Source organism: Equus quagga, chromosome 2, assembly GCF_021613505.1.
Source record: "Equus quagga isolate Etosha38 chromosome 2, UCLA_HA_Equagga_1.0, whole genome shotgun sequence".
NCBI classification, from domain to species: Eukaryota; Metazoa; Chordata; class Mammalia; order Perissodactyla; family Equidae; genus Equus; species Equus quagga.
In genome coordinates, this window is record NC_060268.1 from 67,265,001 (window position 1) to 67,289,931 (window position 24,931).

Sequence of the window (24,931 nt, forward strand, 5' to 3'; positions counted from 1 at the left end):
GGTTCGCAGCAGGATTCTCCCCAGTGGACTACAACTACCAGGAGGCAGAGAAATGGACTACAACTCCCAGAAGGCTGCACGAGCGCGTAGGCTGCCAGGGCCTCTCGTGACGTTGCGTACCAGTAGGAATCACCGGGAGGAGTGACCGAGCTACCGCGATATTTGGGGGCCGCCCCGAGACGCGCCTGGCGCGGGTGAGGAGGCAATGGGGGTATCCTAGGCTATGTCCTCCTGGCGGGAGGGAGCCTGGAGAATCACTGTTTGCGAGTTTGGGTCAGCCCGACTGTGTGTGTATGTGACGTCACTTTCCGTGGGTTGGGGTGTGTGTGTGTGAGTGACCTGACTTTCCCATGTGTGCCCACGAAGCTGTGCTCGCGACTGTGGGTCGACCGCTGTGTGTGTGTGTGTGCGTGTGGTCTGCTCCAGACCGTTTGTGTGTGTGTGTGTGGCGGGGGACCTCCCTTTCCTACCTGTGTCCGTGGGGCTGGAGCATTCGGGAGCCCTTCCTTGCTGGAGCCTGAAGCGAGGGATTTGCATCTGTGCGCTGCCATCCCTGCTTTGTGATGCTCTGAGACTGTCCGGTGCTGTTTCATCTCGTATAAAAGGTGGCCCTGTCAATTCCCCACACCTACTGCTTGTCTTTTAAAAACAGAAACCATCAGCCTGCTTCCAAAAAGGAATAGGGGCTCCCCAAAGTACAAACTATGTTTTTAAAGTTGGTAAAATAGAAAAAGGAAAGCCCTGGAGCGCTAGAATTATCCCTTAGATCCGCCGAAATGTGCTAAACGGCATTTAAAAATTAGCGAGGCCAAATTTTGTCAGAGGAAAACTTTGTACTGACCTTTGAAGTATTGGAGGGCTGTGCCAGATGATGGGCAGGAGAGATTCCCAGGTTGGGGAGGTGGTGGGTGTCTTGGGAGCAGGGGTTTTCTACATCTTTCCCAGTGGTTGAGGTGGCAGTACTCAGTCACTCCCTCGCTAGTAGCCGGTGTGTGTGAATATAATATATATATATTCCCAACATGTGGCTGTGAGGAGGGAGGGTGCCTGTTGGGATTACAGGAGCATCAGAGTCAAGCATGTCTGCCTCTGGTTTGAGAGGAGAGCAGTCTTAGCAGAATGCCAAGGCCTTGAGCTCTCCTGAAGAGTTCCTTGCCTTTCCTTGGGGGAAGGGGTTTAAAGTGCCCCTGTGGCCACGAGACTCCTTTTAATGACTTTGAGTTTGGGGGCAGAGTGACACTTTGGGAGGCTACAAGTGGTTCATTATTACTGAGGCAGAGAGTAGACTGTGTTGATGGGTAGGAGATAAGGCCAGAGCAGAAGCCTGGGGCCTGTAGTGAGGGCCTTTGACATCAGGCTAAAGGATTCAAGCTCTTAATGGATCCTGGATCCTGGATCCCTGCTCATCTCCTCACACCCACCCCAGTGCTGGAGTTTGATTCTGCTTTGTCCTAGGCTCCACCCCCCTCCTTCCTGTGTTTCGCTGGGCTCATACCACTTCTGGCGCTTTTTAGCTCTCATTCTCCCTTTGCTTGATACCTGCCCATATTGTGACTGGCAAGTATTCCGAAACGTTTACTTAACTCCACCCTAATTAAACTCATCAGGGAAGATTTACTCATCACAAGCCTGCCACAAGCTGAGGCTCTTTATCTAGCCCTGTCTTTCTAAAGGAGAGAAGCTGCCATTTTTTGGCTGTGGCTTACCTGGGTGGCGGGTGCCCTGGGAGCTTGAGGCTCAGTAATCATAGACCTCTAACCTCTCTGGTTGCCAGCTCTTTCTGCTGCACAAGAGTTCCTATGAGTTCAGCAGAGCCCAGGGAAATAACTGAGGTGCTGTCTGTAGCTACCTTGGCTGTGCAAATAGGTGGTTCTAACAGGAACTGGGTAGAGTAACAGACTTCCTAGTTCAGGATTTGATCACTTTTGAAAGTAAACATAGTGAACTCCTGCCAGCTATCACCCTCCATGGGACTGTCTGATTGAAACAATTTGACCTTGCTTTCAAATGTTGGTTAAATTATCCCCTTTCTGTTCCTCAAGTACATATGCCTCCCCACCCACCGACCGTTTTCTAGAAAGGTAAGTAGGCTTTGGCCTTTAGCAATGCTTGCTCAGTAGGCTGAGTAGTAAATCCTGGGCTGTACTATCTACTGTAGGGAAGTAGTTGAAGTTACCAACATGGATTCCTGCCCCAAGTTTAACTGACTGCTTTAAGTAACCTGTTCCTTAAAATGATATCAGCTTGATGTGGAGGAGATTCAGGGGCTGCAGAGGTGAAGTTCAGCTTCTGGTTTTGCAGGAATCTCCTTGTCATAGCGCTAATTGGCTAGGGTGGGGCAGGGTCAAGGTTTGAGATCTGGCAGGTAGGTTTCCCTAGAGAGTCCAGAATGTGCCTCCATCACCAGTGTGGGCGCTGATCAGCATGCTGATTAGTTCTGGGAAGAACCTGGCAATAGGCCCTCTAGACCTTGCCAGTTGCTAACAGGGCTTCCCAGGCCCTGGAATAGACTCAGTTCGGCTCTGGGCAAGCACGGCCCTGGCTGAGGCCCTCATGTAGAGCCGAGATTGAGATCGTGGGCAAATGGAACTTTGGAGGTGTCTTGCTCTAGGGAACTGGCCTGTGCTTAACCCCTGCTGAGAAGGGTCTGGGCCTCTGGGAGACTGAAGTTGGAGTGGGATAATGGACCCCAACATGATCCTCAGCTCATGTGGGTATGTGCCTGAGTCTTAAAGGAAATACTGGGCAAAGAGGCCCTAGGGAACCAAGGGGTCTGTGAAGTGAAAAGGAGGCCTCTGTGAGTGCAGCCACAGAGTTAGCCATTGGGCAATTCACAGGCACTTCCTCCTCGGGGTCTGCCTTGGTGTCCCCTCCCTCTGCTGATTCTGCCCATTTTGAGTGCATCTTCCAGGACCCTCTTGTACAGAGAGCCCTTGCCATTGTCTTTTATGCATTGACTCAGAAGTTTTCTGCTGGAAGGAGCTTCAGAGATCACCTGGTCTTACCTCTGCATTTTTCAGATGAAGAGACAGGTTCAGGGAGGGAAGTACCCTGGGCCAAGGTCACACACCAGGTCAGGAGCACAACCATGGACAGGGCCCAGGGCTCCTGATTCACAGGCCAGGCTTCTGTCCTCTGCCCCATCCTCCTTTAGAGGGTACAGTTTATTATTCATTAAGCAGTTCAGGACCTGGAAGGTGCCTGGCAGTTGGCGATTAGACCTGGTCACAGATTCAGGGAGCTTGTTCGTGGCGGTGGTGATGGTGTTGGGGAAATGGAGAGGGAGAGGCAAGGAAGCTGAGGAACAGATCGAATCAATAATCACCAAAAAGGTGCATCCCAGAGAAGAACCCATCTCAGATGATTTCAGGTGTGACTCTTGTTTTCTCAACTCATCTACAGATTCCCTGAAGGCATTGGCTGTCTTGCACAATTCTTTTGTCCAGGGTTAGATGTAATTGGTCCTCAGAGGTGGTTGCTGATGGAATGAGTACATTTTGCTGGCCCAACCTGCAGAGTGTATATTTTGGTGTGTCCATCAGCCATATTATCATGGACACTCATTCTAGAAATATCTGAGGTCCAGAGGAAGAAACCAAGAAGCTGCTTTCATGGGGTGGCCTATATCCCCTTTATGCTTGTCTCTTCCTGGGCTTGGATTAGTAGGGTGGTGCCCAGTCTGATCCACAGGGACAGAGACAAGGAGGCAAATCTCTCAGCTCCCTGGAGTACCCAAGCCTCCTTGTTGCCTAGGGTTCTATCTCAGGCATCCCTGAAACCTGTTTTGTCCTACCACTCTTTTCAGTCAGTCAGCCAGCCCAGCCCACTGCAGTAGCTCCTTCCCCTGCCCCCTCCAATCTCTCCACCACCAGGGCCCTCTCCACACTGTCTCCAACACCAGCACCATCTTTCTAAAATGAAAACTCACCTGGCCCTCACCACCCTTGACACTCTGCCCTTGACCTGGTTTTGCAGCCTTACCTCCTGCCCCCCATCACACTTTAGCATCACTACTAAGCTACTCCCAGTTCCCCAAACCTGCCACCCTCCTTCAGGCTGCTTCACTTTTGCAAGATTGCTCCTTTTTGCAAAGTGATTTCCTTCTTTCTCTAGAAAACTTACTTGTCCTTCAGGGCTCAACCTATATGTCATTTTTGTGGTATCTGACATCCTCAGACTGTTATTCCTGGGCAGCCACAGCCCCTGGTTATAGACTTTCCTCACAGCACTGGCCACATTACATTGTAACTGACTTGTGTGTGACGAGGTGTCTGACCTTCTTATCAAACGGTCTGCTCCCAGAGTGGGGACTGCTGACCACTTAGGAATCCCAGCATCTCTTCCAGGGTCTAACACAGGGTTCTCAATAATTTCAGTCAAATGTATGAATGAAATGGGTACACCTTGTTCTGCTTTTAGATCCTAAATCCTGACAGAGCTTTATGGAGCCCAGTCCTTGCAGGCTCCCTGAACTTGAAGCCGCCAGACCCCACATGGAAGCAAGGGCCTCATGTCCAGCTGCTGCACCCTTGGTGGAGAGACAGTTCCATGTTCTTGTGGGTGTCACTGGGAGTGTTGCAGCTCTGAAGTTGCCTCTTCTGGTGTCAAGGCTTTTGGACATTCCTGGCGTGAGTATCCTTACTAGACAAACGTGGCAGCCTCTGATATTAGACAGCTGCTGCTCCTGGGGCCAGCCCATTTTTGAGTAGTGCACAGGCTTTTCTTTTTCTTAATCGTAGTGTTTGTGGAAGCCCTCTGTGTGCTTTGGTATGTGGGGGACACAGGAGACAGAGACCAGTGTGACAGTATAACCAGGAGCTAGATTAGATAGTGTGGACAGAGTGTGAAGGGAGATTGGGAAAGGAACACCCTGGTAAATAGAGGGTTTGTGTTCCCATATGTTGACCCTGAGATTCCCTAAGGTCTTGGTGTGGGAAGAGGGCTGGCTGGAGAAATGTAGCAAGTTCTCAGTATTCCCTTGCTACCGTGGGCTCACCACCCCTGCTTTGACTCCATCTTGAACATGGCAGCTCTAGTCTCCCTCCTTGTTAGACACCGTGGCTGTCCTCTCAGTCCAAAAGCACGGGAACCTCAGGGACTCCCTGTTGCCCACAGCTCTGGTTTCAGACTTTGCTCTTCAGGTGTTCAGAGATGCCCATGGGCCACCACAGTGTATTTGGGGTGGAGGGTTTAGCCCCCTGTCCTTGGCCAGACCACCTCAACTTTGATCAGTTGTGTTTATTGGGGTTCTGGTGCAGATTCTTTTGCAGGAAAAGTTCAAGCCTTTAAACAATGTGAAAGCCAGCAGGTGATAACCCCACTTCTTCGTCTGGTATCCAGAGCCCTTCACTCGTCTGTCGATCTACCACTGCCCCATGCTCCACCCTGATGGCCTTTGCTTGGCCGGGCCCCTGCCAGGCTGCACTGTCCTCCCTGCTTCTCTCGGCCTTTGCAAGTTCTGCACACACAGTTCGTGCAAAAGCCTTCCCGACCTGCCTCAGCCAATGCGGTCTTGCTGCCTTCCTTTTAAAACTCACTTGGTGTATTAAAGAAAAACCGGAGCTGGACAGTGAAGTGGTAAAAACAGATTTTATTCAGAAAAACTATTGCAATAAGGGAAAAGATGCTTCCATATAGATAGAATTGAGTTTAATTCCGAATACAGGGAGAAGTGGGGATTTATAGCCAGGAGCACATAGGGGTCAGCGGATGAAAAATTCCAGAGGGAACATCACGAGTCGGGGGATTCTGGCTAAACCGTCCTGGCAGGATTCCTGCTGAAGGCAGGCCAGGTGATCAGACACTATCTGGGGAGTGCTGGGGGATGAGGAGTCTGATGAGATATCCAACCTGATCAGATATTGAGGGTGGGGGATTCTGGTTAAATTGACTTAGCAGAAATTGCTCTTGAGGACAAGGTTCAAGGAGAGGCCTTGTTGACAAAGTGTCTCAGAGGAGCCTGACTAGAGTTTGGTCAAGGAGAGAATCTTGACCAAGATGTAGAAGCATGGGTTGCCTTCGACACTGCTTGTGTTGTCGGACGCTGGTTTTGTGGGGTGTTGTTAAGCTGCTGGGACTCAGGCGGTGCTTTTCCCTTGCTTTTTTCTGCACAGCACCCAACACAGGGTAGCACAGGTGGATGTTCCCAGCATGTCCAGCAGGGGGCAGTGCTCACTTGCAGATGACCATGTCGAGACTACAGGCAGAGGCGGGAAATCTTTCATTTTTTTACTTTCTACAAACTTCTACCCAGTAAGTCACCCCCTCACCCTACCCCCCAGGCTAGGACAAGCAGTGAAGCAGGCAGCCAGGGATGCCAGCCAGACCAGCAGGGTAAAGGGAGGAGAGTCTCCTGGCTGCTCTGAGGCTAGGCACTGGTGCTGCTGGGGCAGTAGCGCCTGGGGCCTACCACCCCTCATGTGCCCAGAACCGTTGGTAGCAGCTGGCCAGCTGGAGCCGTGAGGGCGGGAGGCCTGGAAGGGGTTGCAGCAGGGACAGCCTTGGCCAGTGCCCCCTGGGGAGGGAGGGAGCCAGGCAGTTCCCTTTTCCCATAGCCCCAGAGCAAGTGAATTTCCGGACTGTGGGTGGTGGGGGCAGGGAGTCCTATCCCAGGAAACAGATGGGCAGCCTCAGAGCGGAGGGAAATGGCAACTCCACCACTTCCTGCCGTCCCACGCAGCCAGCATTATAGGGATGTGAGGAAAGGGTTGCCTGAAGGAGGGAGGCTCTGCAGCCCGCCCCAGGCCTTTTAGCCCCCCTCTTGCAGGGACAGGCCATGTCTGGAACAGGACTTGGCTCTCCCTCCCTGGCTGCAGTTGAACCCTAAAGTCAGGCAGCCACAGGGCACTGACCTGGAGCAGAGGACTCCCTGACTTAGCCTCTGGGAGCCTGCCTTTCTCGTTTTTAAAATAAGTATGATTACTGCCACCCATCACCTCAGGCTCTTGTTAAGGCTGGGGGCAGGGGACACAGATGAAACAGTTTGTTGTCTTGTACCAACAACTGGGTGCAGCACCTGGCATACGGAAGCACTTAATGGTATTTATTTCCTGTCGTTCACCCTCTCCTTTCCCCTTGTTGTCATGTCCTTTGGGCCAGCCACGTGGTGTGAGGTGTTGAGTTGGCGAGACAGCCCCTGTGGAAAGAGCCATGGAGCCACAGTCCGACTGCTCGTGTGGAGGGGCCCGCATCCTTCTCACTTCTCATCCTGCAGGGAGGCAGTTCACCAAAGAACTGGGTTTCCTCGGTAGGGTCATTGTGAGTTTGGTAACCAAGAGGGATCCCTGGATTGCCTTGTGTTGGCCCTGAGGCAGTGGCCTTTCCTCACATTCCCTGATGGTACTGATCTCCCTGTTGCTGCCTTTCTGGCTTACCCTTAGGAGCAGTCTTTGTTCTCTAGAACAGTCATTCTCAGCTCTTTGCCTGCTAAGTCATGGGTTCACATGCTCAGGGCTTTCCGGAGCTCCCTTAGGCATACTGAATTTTGGCTAGCAAACAAGCAGCTGGGGTGTGGGCTGCAGGGAGCTAGGTGATTCTGCAGACCTGGCTCAGAACTAATCGTGGTCCACCAGTGTGTCTGGGCATCCCAGGAGAGCCACTGACCTAGAGCCAGACCAGGGGACTGTGAGGGGGTGATGGAGAGGGGTGGATTTGGCTTCATGCTGCACATAGCAGTTGGGGAGAGTGGCCAACAACAAAGAAATCTTGGAGCCTTTATGTGAGGTGGGGGGAGTTGGACCTCAGGGGCCAGCCCTACCTCAAGAGAGGTAGCCGAGCATAGAGGATTTCTCATGCTGGGATTCTGGGCAAGTCAGTTCTTTATGGCCTCAGTTTTCTTATCTGTGCAATGAAGTGGGGGGTGGGTACTCACATGAGCCATCTCTGAGGCCTCTTTTGGCACTAGTGGTGGAAGATCCTAGATGTGAGGGCAAAAAGGACCAGGACCTGAAGGCAGCCTGGGAGAAGGTCCTGGGGTGCAGGAGCTTCAGGGCATTTTGCAGTGCCGTGACTGTCTTGTAATTGGGTAGCAGTTACAACGGAGCTGTCAGCTCAGTTTCTGCCCTTTGGTTGGCACCCTTCTCACTTGGGAGGAGAAGACAGACACTGCTCTAGCTATTGCCAGAGCAGGTGGCAGCAGGCCTGAGAGCCAGAAGGGGATTTCCAAAGGTGGAGAAAATCTCCCACTCAGGAGGTTGCCAGGCCCTGGGCTTAGAGAAGGATAAGATTCTAGAATGCCTGTCGGGACGTTCAGGGCTGTCATGGGTGAGGGAAAGAGGGCCCCACTCAAACGCAGTAGGAAATAAATTTTGTTTTTCTAGAGGACCATTTGGCAATATCTAAAGAAATCAGAAGTGTTCACAGCCCTTGATTCACCCATAGCATTGAACCCTGTAGGGTACAAAAGTCACCCTATGTACCAGGATGTTCATTATAGCATTATTCATCATTTCAAAACAAAGCTGGAAACAAACAAACGTCCAACAATAGAGAAGCTGTGGTGCAGTTGTGGTCCAGCCTCTCAATGGATTATGAGGCAGTGGTTCAGAAGAATGGATGGATCTCTGTGTGCTGATGTGGGACAATCGTTAAGATAGAAGTGAAATGAGCAAGGCGGAGGAGTCAGTAAACCGTAGCCCACAGGCCAGACCTAGTCTCGTTGCCTGTGTTTGTATGGCCTGCAAGCTAAGGATTGTTTTTACGTTTTTAAGTGGTTAAGAAGAATCAAAAGAAGAATATTTTGTGACACATAAAATTACACGAAATTCAAATTTCAGTGTCCGTAATGTTTAATTGAAACACAACCACACTCACTCATTTAAGTACTACCCGTGCAGTCTTGCTACTACGGAGTTGAGTAGTTGTGACAAAGCCTAAAATAGCACCTGGCCCTTTATAGAAAAAGTTTGCCAACTACTGGTATATGGTATGATTCCTTTTGTCTGTTCACATATCTGAGTTACTGCCTGCAATTCTCCCTGGAGGCAGTTACCCTTGTGGAGAGATGGGGGCAGGAAAGGAGCTTGCATTTTTCATTTTGTATCATTCTATTCAATTTTAACTTTTTAACCTCTGTGTCTATTTATTCTATTATTAAAGTTGGTGGGGCTTTTGGTGGGGATATTATGGAACATTCTGTGTAACTTTGTGCTTTTTTTTTTTTTTTTAATGCTCACCAAGGAAAGGAGAGCAGGAGAAACAAGGGCTGGTTTGAGGTTTTCCTTTCTTTCTGGGCCGGGGCTGCCCACCTACTCTGTGTTCCTGCTGTAGAAACTGGTCTTTTCAACTGTAGTGCTTTGAGGCATTTATTTGGGCTTCTGCTGGCTTGGCTGGCCCCTTCCTTCCCTGGCCTGCTCTTCCAGGGAGTGACCTCTGCAGGCCATTGGTCAGAGGGAGCCAGCCCTGGACTGAGGGGTCCTGTATTGTAGGGTCCCTCCCTGACAGCCCAGAACAGTGTCTCCATGGAGGGCCTCTGCAGTCTGCCTGTCTAGTTCCATCTAGAGAATTTTCTCTAGCTGGGGAAGGGCACAGAGGGATTGGCGGCTTGGTGCTGCTTGAATGGCAGGAAGGGCTGATGTGACCAGAATACCAGCTCCCCTAGGAGGCCCGTTTGGAGGCAGATGAGAGAATGACTTCCCCTACAGAGCCTGGTGGGAAAGGGCAAGGGTCACAACAGGGCTAGATGGCTCATCCAATTCAGAGAGAGCTGGATGGGCCCCTGGAGGCCGTATAGTCTAAATGGCTCATGGCTCAAAAAGGGAAAACCAGGGCCAGAGAGGAAGAGGAATTCACCCAAGGTCCCCCAGCCCTTGAGTTGGCAGAACTGGCACTCGAGGCCAGGTTTCTTGACTCCCATCAGCAGGTGAACTTGAGGAGCTCAGATCTGGAGCATGGGCATTCTCTGCTCAAGCAAACGAAAGCTGTGAGGATCAGAATCCCCAGGAAATTGTGGACTCTTACCTGCTCTGCCTTGCTTTATGGTCAAGGGTCATATATACCTCACCTACTTGTTAGACTGAGACCTTACTGAGGGCAAAGTTCATGTCTTACCAGCTCTGGCCCCCGTGCATATAGTCCTCTCAGTAAGTGTTTGCAGAGTCGAGACATCATTTGGAGGCATTGGGACACCCACTCAGCCAACCAGAACTCCCTCAGGGATTCGTTAATGAGGCCACCTCCTCCACAGCTCCCTGCCCCACGTGCTGACTGCCCTGGGCACCAAGAGTCCTTACCCCCATGTTCAGCTTTGTGTCAGCTTCTTGGCTGGCCCCCAGGCCCTGGGCACTGCCAGTGTCAACACCAATGTCAGGGGCCTCTGCTGCATGTGCCAGCCCAGAGGCCTGAGCCACCAAATCTCTGGGTTCCTTGCCTTGTGGCAAGTTAAGTCATGGTTGGTGCTTCCTCTTTAGAATCTTCATCAGTCTCCTGTGGAGCCATCATCACACGCCCTAGTAGAAACACTTGCTCTTTTCTGGCCACTCAGCTGGGGGTTTCAGCTGGGGCTTTTCTTTATTTGTATATACCAGAGCTGTGCTATCTAATACAGTAGCCACTAGCCACATTCAAATTTAAATTTAAATAATTAAAATTAAATAAAACCAAAAATTCAATTCATTGGTCACACCAGCCACACCTCAAGTGCTCAATAGTTGTGTGTGGCTAGTGGCTGCCGTACTAGACCACACAGGTATGACATATTTCTATCACTGCAGAGAGTTCTATTGGATATTTCTCTAGAGTAGTGGTTCTCAACTGGGGCCGTTTTGCCTCTCAGGGCACATTGGACAATGTCCAGAGACACTTTTGGTTGTCATAATGTGGGGAGGGGGTGCAGGTCTCATGGTTATAGTGGGTAGAGGCCAGAGGGGTTGGAGGTGGAAATTCAGGCCATGGGATTTGTCTCATCCTGTGGGTGTGAAAGTGCTTCTCTACAGGTCCCTTTGATAATCTGCCCCAGAAGCAGCCTGGGTCAGACTAAAAGTAGAAGTGGAGGTATCACCCCAAATTGTGTTTGCATTTCCCCCCCTGACTCTCCAGGAGCTCCAGATGGGATTGCTGATGTATCTTCAGAGAAAAGGAAACCAGACTTGCTAACTGATTTCAGGAAGGAATCTCTATAAATGCCAGGCAAAATGCAGGCAGCTTATATAACAGGGTCTGGCTAAGCCTTGATCACATCACTCAAAGAGGTTCAGGTTAAACATATTAGATATAAAAACTGTTGGCAGGAGTCTCGCCAGGGGACCAAGCACAGAGCTGCCTCTCAGGAACTCTGTAGTGTGTGGGAGATTGTTTATGCCCAGCCCTGCTTCTACCAGCACCCAGGAGGGTGTGAGAAAAAGCCAAGAAGGGCTCTTGCCCTCGGGAGTTTTCGGCCCCACTAGGGCTCCTTAGCATTTGCTGGGGGAAAGGTCAGGGTGAATGAGTAAATAGTCTGAGTTATTTAGTATGTCAGAAGGTAGCACAACATAGTGTGTGTGTGTGTGTGTGTGTGTGTGTGTGTGTGTGTGTGTGTGTATAATGTATGCAAACCCAGGGCCCAGACCTTGGCTCTCAGGACCTTTTGGCATAGTGAATGAAAATGAAAGAACAAAGCCCGTAGGGCTGATGAATCAGATCAAGTGACATCCCTCTAAAACCAGAAAAACTGGCCTGGGCCTGCCAGACAGCACTGGGGTCAGGGTCACTGCTAAGGAGAGGTGGCTGCTTCATCGGGGTCAGGGGAGGGGCATCAGGAAGGATGGCTCATCACATACTCTTTACATTACTCTTTAGGTAAAGACATTGACCCCAGGAAGCGCCCTAACAATGACTAACCTGGGAGAGAAGCCAGAGAGGGATGGCTGAGAGACTGGGGGAGGAGCTTTGAGGGAAGATCTCAAGCAGGGGCTAGTGCCCAGGGTTGGAGGCCTACCTGGACCCCTGGTGGGAACTCCCCAGGGGCCAGGGGAGGCAGTATGAAGGCTGTGAGACCATGAGGTGGATGTAGAAGGAAAGAAAAGGTAGAGCTGGGAGGGAGGAGAGAGCCTCTGAACAGCGCTATTACCAAACTGGCAATGTTTCTGAAGGCTGGCCCTGGGCACAGTCCTCACTTTGAAAACTGGCAGGCAGTTTAGGAGTTGAGGAGAGTAGGGGAACTAGCTCTTCAGGAAGCAGCTTCTAAATTTCAGAATAGAGAGAGGATGAACTGGGACATTCTTAAGTGGTTGGGAAGCTCTTAGAAATGAAGGAAAGCAATCCCTATGAGGAACAGAAGGCAGTGACCGGAGCTGATATGGCTACCTGGGAAGCCCTCTGTTGAAGGAAATTGGAGAGCAGTTAAATGGAAAGGAGGACTTGTAACCACAGAGGAAGGTAGAATATGGTTAGAGGCACCAGGGTGAGCTGAAGCTTGCCATGAAACTCAGGATGACCAAGGGGCTGTTACATACTTTGGAAAAAGAACAATGAAAACATGCTTTGTCCTGGAGGCCAATGGTGTAACATTAGGAGGGGACAGAAAGAAGTGGGAGGGACTCTTGAGTCCCATTTTGTTTTCGTTTTTTCTTTTGAGCTTGAAAAAGTAGGACAAATGGTGGTAGAAGGGACTTGAAGTTGGGTGATTCATGTCCTGCCCTGGGCACGTTCCGTCTTGGGGTACTGAGGTTGTGTTTGGTGACCTACAGGATGTATGGGAAACAGCAGAGGGGCTGGAGGCTGGAGATGACTAGTGTCCATTTATCCAAACGGCAAAGGAGATGGGCTCCACAAATTACCGTAGACCAGGCTTGCAAGCACTTAGAAAACGATGTCACTGGGGCTTGATTGGGAACAAGGCATACCAATTTTAGTTTAGTTTTTGGATATTAGACAAAGTATTTTAGATTTAGGTGAGGCCTTTGATGGAATCTTAGGACACCCCCCTGGACTACCTGGTGATGTTGTCAGTGTGTTTATAACTGGTGAAAGATCCTACTTGGAAAGGGTTCATTCTTGATTCTTTCCCACCTGCCACATCCAGCCTGTGGACCTCATGGGGAGGCTCTGCTCATGACCTTGTTCTGTTCATGATTTGGATTCATGTCTCAGGGTGCTGGGTGAGAACAAGCCAGGAAGAACAGGATTGAGATCTCAGGAGCTCTCTGTAGACCAAGCAAACAGGGACCAACTCCTGGAAAGGTAGAATTTACCAGGGAAGTGTGAGGGAGTGCATTTGGGACCAGAAAGTAACTGGGCAGGTACAGTTGGGGCTTGTAGCTTAGTAGCAACATGGATGAGAAGAACCCTTTTGAGTTTTTGCTGACTGCAAACCCCATGTATAATATCAGCAGGAGAATGTGGCTTCCAGAAGAGTTGATGTGAGCTCAGGCTCCATTGACAGACACTCAGTGGGCCAGGGACTTGGTACTCCAGGTGCCCTGAGCCTAAGGGTGCGACACCTTCTTAGACCCCTACAGGCAGAAGAGATGGCTCCCACCTCTGAGTTCTTCAGTTCTGGGAAATTTCATTTCATTTCTTTCATAATTTTCTCCTCTCTGTTTTTCTGTCCTCTCTTTCTGGAACTCATTATTAGTCAGATTTATTTCTCCAGGGCTGGGTTCTGTGAAGGGAGGGCTTTTTACCAAGGCTTGTTCAGGGCTGTCCTAGAGGGGATCCCTCTAGGACAAACTCAGTGAGAGTTTGGTTTAAATGACCTTTAAAAAGGTCCCTGAGGGCCAGCCCTGGTGGCCTGGTGGTTCAGTTCAGCATGCTGCACTTTGGTGGCCTGGGTTCATTCTTGGGTGTGGACTTACACTGCTCTGTTAGTGGCCATGTTGTGCTGGTGGCCCATATACTAAAAAATAGAGGATGTTAGCTTAGGGCAAATCTTCCTTAGGAAAAAAAAAAGAAAAGGTCTCTGAGTTTTATGTAACTTTTGGGGATGGTAGATTCTAAGGAAGAGTGAGAGGGAGAATGGACAGGTTCAGGAGCTCTCCAGTAGAGCTGGGAACGCCAGACCATCTGCAGTTCTTCTGCAGTCTGCCTCTCTGAGATTTCTACTCCCTTGTCCCAGCTTTGCTCTTGGGTGCAGAGTAGAACACTGTCCTACACAAGGCAGGAAACAAATGAGCAGAGTGGGACTTGGTGAGATGATAGGGAGGGGCAGGGACTAGGTTGAATTATCATGGGTTTGCCCCATCCAAGGGCATCCAAAGAGGCGCCATTACTCAATGCCACCAAGTCATTATCAAGTGGGAATGTGGGCCCAGCAGTGCCAGAGCTTACAGTTTTTCAAGAGAAGCCAAGAAATTGGATTTCCTCTGTGAAATCTGATTTGTATGTATTGGCTCAAAAATGTGTGTAACCCCGTGCAGGCCAAATGGCACTTCTGCAGGCTGGATCTGGCCCAGACACTGCCACCCACGACCCTTGCCCTGGTTAGTCAATGATTGTGTCCTTGTCACTCTGGACTCTTCTCCCTCCTAGATAAATGTCCCCCAAAGGTGTGATTTCCTAGACCCTTCCCCTCCCAGCCACTTCTTCTGGGACCCTCTACTCTGCCAGCTTGTTAGTCTGACCTCTCATTTTACAAATGAAAGCAACCCTTCTAGAGCCATTCACACTACTGGGTACTGTTTCTCACAGCCATTTATTCGTTAAGCACCTTAATCATCCTTCTTGTTTGTATTATTAATTTATCTAGTAAATGACCAATGTGAAGGTAAACTTCATTCTTGCCCCTGAGTGTAGGGCACACAGGTTTGGTTTTCCTGGAGCTTGTCTGCAGCTGGAGCCCATGAAGCCTTGTTCCTAGAAGTACGTGAAGGGATTCTGCCTGCTTTCTTGCTATGATGTGAGTGCAGACACGACGTGCAGGGCTCCAGCTCCCCAGTGCCTTGGCCTGCAGTGGGCAGGGCTGAAGCGTGACCCAGAACTCAGGCCCTCTGCCCTCCTCAGGGTGGCCCCTCGTGCCTGCCATGGCCTCTGTGGCCCTCTTGCCTTGGGTTCCCTTCCCATCACCTGCCTGCATCTGTCTCTCGTCTCACTCTGCCTGAGCAGCGGGAGCCTGCAGCTTTATATGCACTGGGCAGTTGGTGACTCATTCCTCAGCAGGCCCTCAAAAGGGAAGTGAAACGGCTGCACCTGGGGGGCCTGACCTTTGGGTGACAGCGGAAGTAGCTATGCAGACATGTGGCTCACTGCTGCAAAGGGTGAGCCACAACTAGGCTGTGAAGAAAGCCCTTGCCTGGTCTGGCCCTGTGTGGCCTCTAGCCCGGCGGCTCTGGTAACAGTTTTTCTTTCCCTCCCTCCCCCCGCCTCCACTTTTTCTTGGTGACAGCTGGAAGTAGCAGTAGTGACAACTGAGAGAGCCAAACATTTCTACACTCCCCAGGATGTTCCTGTCACCCTCTACAGCGATGCTGATGAATGGGAGGTTAGTGTTGGGGGCCCCTAGGGCTGAGTACCATTGCGTTTCTACCAACAGGACAGGACTGTCCTCCCTGCAGCCTCTAGTCCTGGTGGTGGGAGCAGATAGGCCAGGCTCAAGTCAGTGGTCAGGGCCCTCTGGGCAGAGGTGATGAGAAAAACATCTGTCTAGCTTCTGGCCTGTGGGAGGCCTGCTGCTCCTCCCACCCCAGGCGAAGCTCAGCTTTGGCCCTGTGCCTGAGGTTGAGTGTCCTTGTACTTATCTGGGCTGATGAAACCACAGAGGAGCTCTGTTCCCACCACCCTTGTCCACGTGGCTCCCAGTGTCAGGGCTGTCCAGAACGCCTCACTTCCCACGGCCACTGGGCTCTGCATCTGCTCTCCCGCAGAGGGGCGGGCATGGGCCGATTCACCAGACATCGAGTGTGGGCCTCACAGGGGTGCCCTGCCAGGCATTTTTAAACATTCTCAGCCTAGAACATTTCTGGCTGGCCTGTCTTCCTCGCCCCACCCCCTCCATTTCTCACCGCTCCAGAGCCCTTCCACTGGCTTAGACAATCCAAGCATCCGCCTCAAGCAGACAGGCCAGGAGTTCCCTGCCAGATGTCAGTTCTCTTGAAAACCAAACCATAAAGGGAATAGCTTGGAGAGACAAGGGGCGTTTGTTTCCTCAGGCCTGGTTTCTCTCAGGCTGTTGGCTCCACAGTCAATGCTCACCAGCTTAGCTGTGAGAGGCAACTGCAAGTGGATTGATGCAGGGTCACCCTCGGGTTCCTGACTTAGTGTACCTGGCCTGCGTTGGCCCTCCACCTCCCCCTTCCTCCTTCTACACTGAAAGAGTGGCTGGCCCAGTGACCCCCTTCCCTTCTCTCTCCCAGATGTGGAAACGCCGATCTGATCCAGTTCTCCACATTGACCTGCGGAAGTGGGCAGATCTGATGCTGGTGGCCCCTCTTGATGCCAATACTCTGGGGAAGGTGGCTAGTGGCATCTGTGACAACTTGCTTGTGAGTGACTCCCTGTGCCCTCCTCCCTCCCTCGGCCTCACTCGCAGTTTGCTAAAGTACAGACTGCCTTTGTACAAGGTTCTCACCTTGGAATTCTTTTATAGTGGGGCTGGTTTGCTTAGAACACAGTCGCCCTGGACCGCCCCCACCCTGACCTTGGTCTCACCTACGCTCTGGCAAGTGGGCAGAAGACCTGGTCCTGATGGAGTGACTTGACTTGTGGATGCTCTCTGAGGGTGTCTGCCTCTCACCTGCCACACAACGCTCAGCTCCTCCTCCGTTGTCCTTCATTCATGGGTTGCCCTTGACGTGCTCTTCTATTGGTCTCCCTACCCAGCCCCATTGCCTGCCCTCTCATCAGAATCTGCATATCCACATGGACAATCTGATAAGAGTATTTACTTCCTCATGGATCCCTCAGGCTCACTTATCTCTCCTGTAGCATTAGCCACAAGGCTGAGATGTGGTTTTCCTGTATATTATGGAAAGCTTAGAGGGGAAGAGAGGAGAAAGACAAAGTGAGAGGTGCAAGCTGATGGATGTGGAAGAGAGGAACAGAAGTCCAGCTGTACAAAGTAGGGATTGTCTTAGGCCTAAGGGACCTCTAGGGAGCTGTTGTCCTTAAAGAACCTTTGTTTATATGATCATCCTGGGAAGGTTTAAGCATGATCTCTCTTCTCTCTCCCTCTCCCTCTCGCCCCTCTTCCCTCATTCATTGAGCTTTTACCTACCCTAAACCAGGCCCCAGGCAGAGGGACACACAAGACACACAGTCTGGAAGGGGAGGGTTTTTGGTCACCCATGCAGGTGAGAAGGGAATGTGCTCTGGTTTGTGGTACAGTCTTAAATGACCCCAGTTGACAATGGAGTCACCACCTTGCACAGAGCTGGGCATATAGTAGGCATTCAATAAATACTTATTATGTGTATGAGGTAATTAGTAATTTGACTTTGGCAAACAACCAGGAGTTTTTCAGAGTTTAATATGGTGAAGAAGTGAATAGCAAAGCGGGGTCATGATTTTTGGAGGTCAGATAAGAGGTTAGTCTCCTCATATGTTTATTGATGGGTGCTTAAGGTACTTCTTGAAGAGTCTCCTGGTGATTTAAGCATCGTTTGAGTAAGAGCACAGGTGACCAGGAGGAGAGCAACACCCAGATTGTGTGGTCAGGAGCAGGGTAGGGAGTGCAGAGAAGGGCAAGCCTTGGGGCAGTGTTACCAAGAAGGCTTCCCCGTGGAGCTGGTACCAGGCTGACAGGGCAGCTGGAACAGGTGAGGCTCCTGGCCGCTGTTGCCTAAGAGGGTCAGAGTTGTGTGTAACAGTACCATCTCACCAAACCTCCAGGCTTCCCACTGGCTGGTCAGCAGCCAGCTGATGTGGCAAAGCACACTGACCTCTAGGAGGTGACGCCTGGCCTGGAACGGCTCTCTGAGGGCTCCTTCCTTCTCGAAAGCTCTGCTTCCCTTTTTTCTTCAAAGCTGCCATCCTTCCATGAAATCTTTGGGGTTCCCTCCTCTTGAGTCGGCTGAGCAGTGGGGTATGTTCCCAAGACCAGGCCCTAGGCCATTTGCCTCAAAGGGTTTCACTTGAAAGCACAAATATTTCAAGGAATTGCAAATCTTATAAAGTTTAATCTGTCATCATCTTTGGTTTGTGGCTCTGTCCTCTCTCAAAACATGCTTATATCCCTGAAAAGAAGCTCACCCTGCTGCCTCCCTCTTTCTGATCTTTCCCTCTCCAGTGTCCAGAACTTGGGGTGCAGTTAGAGCAGCATGCTAGGTGTGAACCTGTGCACCCAGCCTCTGGGACCTTGGCCTAGGTGATGTGCATCTCCTCTGCCCTCTGCCCACTCGGGCCCTGCCCCTTCTTTGTGCCAAATAGCCAAGCAGATCCAGAAAGAGGAGGTGACTTCCCTGGGTCATAGTCTAGTTGGGAGCTGGTCTCCTCACAGGGATCCAGGCCTTTTCTCCGCAAAGCAGATTCCCAGGGCCAGAGCCTGAGGTGCTGAACACCACATTGGCTAAACAGAAGTGACCATGGGAACTGGTGCCTCCTCTCATCCCTCCTGCTGCTGGACGGTTCGGAAGAGCTGTGGTTTGTCTAGGAAGTGCTGAGCTGAGGTGGGAAGAGCTAGAGAGGTGTAGAACATGGATGTGTTGGGTTTCTGCTCTAATTGGTGTGCTTTGCTTTGAGGACACTTGGAAACCCCAACCCAGCCCCCACCCCACCCCGCACGTAGTCCAGGGGCTCTTCTAGGTACGCTCATGACTTCTACAGAAGCAGCAGGTGGCACAGGACCAAGAGGAAGCATGACTGAAACCATCCACTCATAGCCTGGTTGCCAAATTAGGAGGACTTGTGGGAAATAAACGCTGGTGTCTGAAACTACGCAAGCAGCCAGATCCTGAGGCTGTGTGCTGTCTCGCTTCCTTCCTGTCCCCAGGAGAGGGCAAGGGCACCAAGGGGAGGCATTGGCCCTAGCCTGTTTGTGGCATTGTTCTCTGGACTCCCCCATCATTTCCTAGACCGGCTCCACGTCAGGGAAGGGGTGTGCCAGCTACTGTCTCCCTGAGAGGCCTACGGCCCAGGAGGAGGTGCTGGAGCAGTTAGAGCACGGGGGAGCTCACTCCTGTGGACCCCAGAGTTTATTTCTCCCCATGGCAGCCCCTGGCCCAGGGAGTCTATGCCTGTGACCATAACAGGGGCTACTGTTTCTGGAGGCTGTATTTTGTGCCAGGCCCTGTGAGACGAGCTTTAAGCATTTTTACCCTCTGTCCTCATGACCACCCAGTGAGCAGGAGCTTTTGCAGAGAGAAAGCTGAGGCTCCAAGCATTAAATAACTTGTCCAAGTTCTCACAGCCAGTAATAGTAGATAGCACAGCCGGGATTTGAACCCCAGTCTATGTGATTTCACAGCCCACAGCACTAAGGACTCTGTGAGCTGGTCAGTCCCTTTCACAGCTGCGTTGGTCTGTGACTCAGTGGATGACCTGAAAATTAGGAGGTAGTGAGGCTGCACGGTGTGGTGGAGGATCACATGGGTGGTGTGCAAAGCCTCAAGCCCCAGATGATTGTCTCTGTGTGAGCTTGGATAACTGCTTACCTCCAGGGAGTGCAGCTTACAGTGTCGCAGCGAGGGTTCATGGGATAATATATGCAAGAGGGTTTTTGTCATGCGTAAGATGTTATTTTCATTGCCAAGCTTTAATTGGCCTCAAAGTAGAGCCAGTATTAGGGTAGATGGGCCCCACCTGATGAGCATTCTGGTCCTTAGCTTTGTGAGGATCTGCAAAGCCTGCTTTCTGCTCTCCAGGGTTGCTTCTCTGTGAGGTGTGGCCCACTGTGAAGAAGCCTTATGCTTGGGCACAAGGAGACCTTTCTGCACAGGACGGAAGGTCTGCTTGGAGGTGGCTGGGCCATTGTGTGCATTGGTGGAGCATCTTCTCTGTATAGGGCTCCATGCAAGAGCCTTGGGAAGGTGGAGAGGGGCCAGGAGACACATCCCTACCTCCTGAGGGACATGAGACAGCTCCCTGCAGATAGCAGTCATCCCGAGTCCATGGCTGGCTACGGCCCAGAGGACGGTGCATAGGATTTGGAAGGGCTGGGGAGGGGTGGCAAGCAAAGCAGCAGACCCACCTATTCCCTACCTCTGGCCCTTCTTCACAGACCTGTGTCATCCGGGCCTGGGACCGCAGCAAGCCTCTGCTCTTCTGCCCAGCGATGAACACCGCCATGTGGGAGCACCCCATCACTGCTCAGCAGGTGGGCCAGCTCAGGGCCTTCGGCTATGTTGAGATTCCCTGTGTGGCCAAGAAGCTGGTGTGTGGAGACCAAGGTGGGCATCTGGTCAGGCTCAAAGCCTGTTCTCACAGCCCAGGGCTGCGGAAGGGCTCAGCTTTGGAGTCGGCTCTGGGTTCAGATCCTAGCCTATTGTGACCTCGGGCAAAACCATTTACCTCCGATATTATCTTTCTCATCTGGGAAATAGAAGTCCTAATTCCTCCCTCTTAGAGGTGTTAGGATTAAATGAGATAATGTATGTAAAGTGCCTGGTATCATCCCTGGCACACAGCCCATATACAGTTCATGACGGCTACTATAAGTATTCCTGGGGTCTGTCCTGGGGGTGTCTCTGAGGGGAATTGATGGGTCTGGCTCAGGCTGAGACGGTCCTGGCCTTCTCAGGCACTGGGCTCTGGGTGGAGCACTGAGCACTGGGGAAGTACTGAGCAGGGTCGGGGAGGGATGATCCCCTGCCTCAGTCTGCAGGGCCACAGCAGAACTTTGCTCCTAGGTCTGGGGGCCATGGCTGAGGTGGGCACCATTGTGGACAAAGTGAAAGAGATTCTCTCCCTGCACGGTGGCTTCCAGCAGAGTTGAACCCAGGATTTCTGTCGTGTGTGTCCCTCTGCACTCAGCGTGTTTTCAGGCCAAGTTGGTGAAGAAGATGGATGTTGGCAAAATATGATGAAGAGTCCTGCATTTGCTGAGTAGGGGTCCAGCCTGGGCCTGCTCTGGAGCCTCCGGAGGGGTCTGACTTGCCCCAGGTTAAACTAGACCAAAGGCCCAGGTCTCAATTCCTTCCCACTTAGAAGACACTCACTTTCTGGAGCCCCTCCCCACCTTGTCCTGGGATGGGCATAGCAAGCAAGAGGAGCAAGCTGCTGTATTGTCCCTGTGCTCTGGGAGAGGGACCGAGGAGTGACTGAAAAACCTTGATTCTACGTTGTGCCCAAGAGCTGCTTTTAGAAACAGCCAAAGCTGAAGATCCCCAGCATGGTGGGCCCCTGGCCAGGCCTTTGGAGCTTCAGCTCCTTGGTAGGGTGCCCAAGTACCACGCAGAGTCAGGGAAGCCTGTGAGTTGGCAAGTCCCTGAGATTCCCCAGAGACCATGCCGTGAGATCAGGGGTACTGGAGAATAAAGTGACCATTTAGGAGACTCTGTCCTTCCTTTATAGCCCCTCTGTGGTCTCAGAGATTGGAGGCATTGCTAGGTATGGCTGGGGAAGGGTCTGGGCTGATGACTGACTGGCACTCCTTAGTCCCCATATCATGTGGTGGTTAAGGCCAAAGGACTCTGAAGCCAGACAGCCCCTAGTTCAAGTCCCAGCTCTGCCACATACTAGCAGTGGGACCTTGGCTCAGAGCTCAGCCTTTCAGACCCTCACTTTCCTCATATGTGTTATCATCCAACTCTCATGGAGTGTTGAAAGGATTAACACCCCACTGAGTGCCTCGATGTCAAATAAACAGAAGTTAAAGCTAGATATGTATACATACCAGTGAGCTTTCTCAACATTTACTGAAATAGACTGTCTCATTTTAGGAAAAATAAAATCCTGACCCTAGCTGATGTGGCCTTTATGCAAGTGATAGGTGCCCAGCCAGCAACGTTGGAATCTGCCCTAGAACCCAGGCCCCTTGCTTCCTGGTGTTGTCCTCAGCAGCTTTGCTGTGCCTGAGATGGGGCCTGGGTGTCTGTCTCTCCCCTCCCCCCATGTGAACTGGGGAAGTAGATTCCAGAGAGACACGTGCTCTGTCCTAGAAACCCTCCACTGCCCTGCCTTTGACCCAGTTGCTGTTTGGTGGCTGCGGTGGGGAGGGGCTTCTTTGCTTGTTTGGTGCTGAGGTTGAAGCTGGCTTCCTGCCCTCCTGCCTTCTGGGCCAGGGGTGAGTGGGCACCCCATGCATACCTGTGGACCACTGAGGGTAGAGGTGCCTTTGAGGGGCACCAGGAAGCCTGCTTGCTGGAACCTAGGTCTCCAGCAGCCTCCAAGAGCCTTTATCTCTACAGCACTTGACTTAATCAAATGATCCTTTGGGATAAAATAGCCTTAGGTCACTAAAGAAAATATAGCTAAAATAGTAGCATCAAGAACCAACCTCTTTGGCTGGTTGGGGGTCAGGCATGGGGAGGGCCTGGTAACTGAAATCCAGAGACAATCCCAAAGTTCCATTTAAATGGTTTCCAGCTTCCCTCCTCGTGTCCACATCACCCTTCCTCTCAGCAAACTGCTAGTGAATGGTGAGGCTTTCCAGTGTTCACAGAAAGTGCTACCATTTACTGAGTGTTTATCGTGTGCAAGGCTCTGTGCTGGGCACCTTAGGGAAGACAGTTGCTCGGGAGACCTGCTACAAAATACCTGGTTTAAAAGGCCACAGAGGCAGACAAGTTCACAGGCGTCTGCCTGGTACCTCTGCAAATGGCTGTGGCAGGACTGAGCCTTGCTGGCTGGAAGGAAAGAGATGTCCCCGAAGACGAGGGTCAGCTGGAGGCCCCATCCCTAGGGGTCTGCCATTCCAGTCCTGCATCCCTGTTGCCCATTTTGAATGGGGGTCTGGATGAATTGTCTGGGGCTGAAGAGCCCAATTGTTCCCTGAGCCAGGCTGGAGCTAAGAGGAGAAGGCAGTTAGTGTCTGAGCAGCATTTACCTGGCCCCATCTGCCAGAGAGGCACTGCGGTGGGAGTGATAACCATGGCCTTCCCCACCAAGAGTCAGAGCTCTTAAAGTTGTCATCTTGGGTAGGAGTGTTTCTCAGAGAAGATGCTAGCTTCTCTGATGATTTTTATAGAATTCTGGAATTTTGACAGAATAGAACATTTGGGTCTGAAATCTGCACTCTTGTTTAGCACCCTGGAGCCTCTTTAGGCTGTTGTGGCTGCTGCTGGGCTAGAGGCAGAAGTCTTCGAGCCCCAGCCCAGCCTGCACACTGGGCTGTCTCCAGCTCTTCCTCCACGCTGCTCATGTGTCCCTCTGCTGCCTCCTCACTGCCTCAGGGTAAGGCCCTGGCTCCTGGGCAGTACACACTTGGCATTCGTGATCTGTCCCTGCCTACCTTTGTAACTCCACCTCTAACCACACACCAACCCTGCAGGGCTCCCTGTCTTCTTGCACGACTGGACAACCTTGACTGAGCCCTGTTGCTTCTCGCTTCTTGCCTTTGCACATGCTGCCACTTTTACGGGAAGGACGTTCTTCACCTGGCTGACTCCTACTCATGCCTCTGATGTACCTGGGGCCACCTCCTTTGGAAAGCCTTCCCTGGCCAACCCAGGCTGGATTAGGTAGTCCTTGCCCAGGTTCCCATTGTGCCTCCTCTTATTTATTATAACACAGAATTGTAACCATCAGTTTACTTTGTGTCCCCCTAAAATTGGGATCTCCTGGGGGGCAGGAGTTATCCTGTTCCTCACAAAACCTAGCAAGTCATTCCAAGCTCCTTGTACTGAAAAAATTTTTAAAAAGTGTGTATGGGGGGGCAGTCCTGCTCATTTCTGAGCAAGACACACAACCTGGGAGCCATAAGAGCAAAGACTGATCAATTTGACTACAGAAAAATAAGCAATTCCACCTAGCAATAGCCCAAAGGCAAGGCCAAAAGACAAACAACAAATGGGAAATTATCTGCAGCTGGTACAACAAAGAGCTGATTCCTCTCATATATAAAGAGCTCCTATACATCGATTAGAAAAAAACTAAGAACACAAAAAAATGAGCAGAGAATAAAAACAGTCCACACACACACACACACACATACGCAAATGTCCTTGAAACATAAAAAGCTACTAAGCCACATTCATGAGGAGAGCAGTGCAAATCAAACTACACTGAAATGAAAGTTTTCACCTAGGAGATTGGCGAGGTGTGGGGAACTGCACCCTCATACATTGCTGGTGGGAGTGCAAATGGATACAACTTCTTTGGAGAACAATCTAGAAATGTCTTTCAAAATTACATATGCACCCTACCCCTTGACCCAGCAATTCTGCTTGTAAGGTTTGTCCCACAAATACACTCATGTATGTGACATGTCTGAACAAGGCTATTCGTTGCGGGATTGTATATGGTAGTAAAAGACTGGAAACACCCTCACTGTCTCACAGTAAGGAGTTGATTAAATAAATTAGAGTTGTTCCTACGCTGGAACACTGCATAGCCACAAGACAGTGTGAGGAAGCTCTCTAGGAACTGATATGGGATGATGTCTGAGACACATTGTTAAACAGAAAATGCAAGATGCAGAATAATGTGTATTGCATGCTAGCTTGTGTATAAAAAAAGGAGAAAAGGAGGATGTATTCATATTTGCTTGCATATCATCAAATACCTACTGAAAAATAAACAAGAAACCAGTCTACTGTTTGCCTTTTGGCAGGGAAACTGGGTGGTTGAGAAACAAAGGTGGGAGGCCAACTTCATTTTATGTTTTGAGCCAGATGAATACATTATCTACCACAAAAGCAATAATTACATACATTTTTAAAAGGGTTCCTTCTGCCCTTTATCCAGAGGTTCTTAAAAATGACTTGGCAGGGGCATCTGGAGAGTTCCATCAAAGCCTTTGGAGTAGAAACAGGTCTGTTTTTCTTGTCATGAGCTAGTAGAGGAAGATGACTTCTGAATACCCCTGGGTGCTCCTTATAAGCCGTTGAGGTCCCTGATCTCAGGGAGCTAATGGTCTTATGGGAATAAGACTCAAGGCTTTAAAACAATTAAAAAAATGAAAGAGAAAATCAAAAGCGAGACCGTGTAG

The 24,931-nt window shown here is 50.9% G+C and overlaps 1 protein-coding gene across 5 annotated transcripts; it reads left to right on the forward strand.

Annotated features, from left to right (window-relative positions):
* Window positions 1-129: 129 nt before the first annotated feature.
* LOC124231952 (phosphopantothenoylcysteine decarboxylase) lies at window positions 130-22,566 on the forward strand. 5 transcript variants are annotated; one of them, XM_046648956.1, is made up of 6 exons: window positions 134-194; window positions 4,420-4,628; window positions 15,296-15,391; window positions 16,263-16,391; window positions 20,063-20,231; window positions 20,691-22,566. In XM_046648956.1, exons 2-6 carry the CDS (start codon window positions 4,443-4,445, stop codon window positions 20,774-20,776), a joined length of 666 nt encoding a protein of 221 aa, XP_046504912.1. In that variant the 5' UTR covers window positions 134-194; window positions 4,420-4,442; the 3' UTR covers window positions 20,777-22,566. The 5 variants fall into 5 exon arrangements, with proteins under 5 accessions (XP_046504932.1, XP_046504912.1, XP_046504917.1 ...); XM_046648961.1 differs by lacking the exon at window positions 134-194 and adding an exon at window positions 458-605; XM_046648968.1 differs by lacking the exon at window positions 134-194 and adding an exon at window positions 3,184-3,370 and having other exon boundaries at window positions 20,063-20,158.
* Window positions 22,567-24,931: the final 2,365 nt, after the last annotated feature.

Bases quoted from the DNA above. Each gene is read 5' to 3' on its own strand.
- LOC124231952 (XM_046648956.1), top strand. From the start codon at position 4,443: ATGGAGCCCAGTCCTTGCAGGCTCCCTGAACTTGAAGCCGCCAGACCC. The intron at 4,629-15,295 runs GTGAGTATCCTT...TCTTGGTGACAG, and splicing joins GGCTTTTGGACATTCCTGGC to CTGGAAGTAGCAGTAGTGAC. The intron at 16,392-20,062 runs GTGAGTGACTCC...CCTTCTTCACAG, and splicing joins GCATCTGTGACAACTTGCTT to ACCTGTGTCATCCGGGCCTG.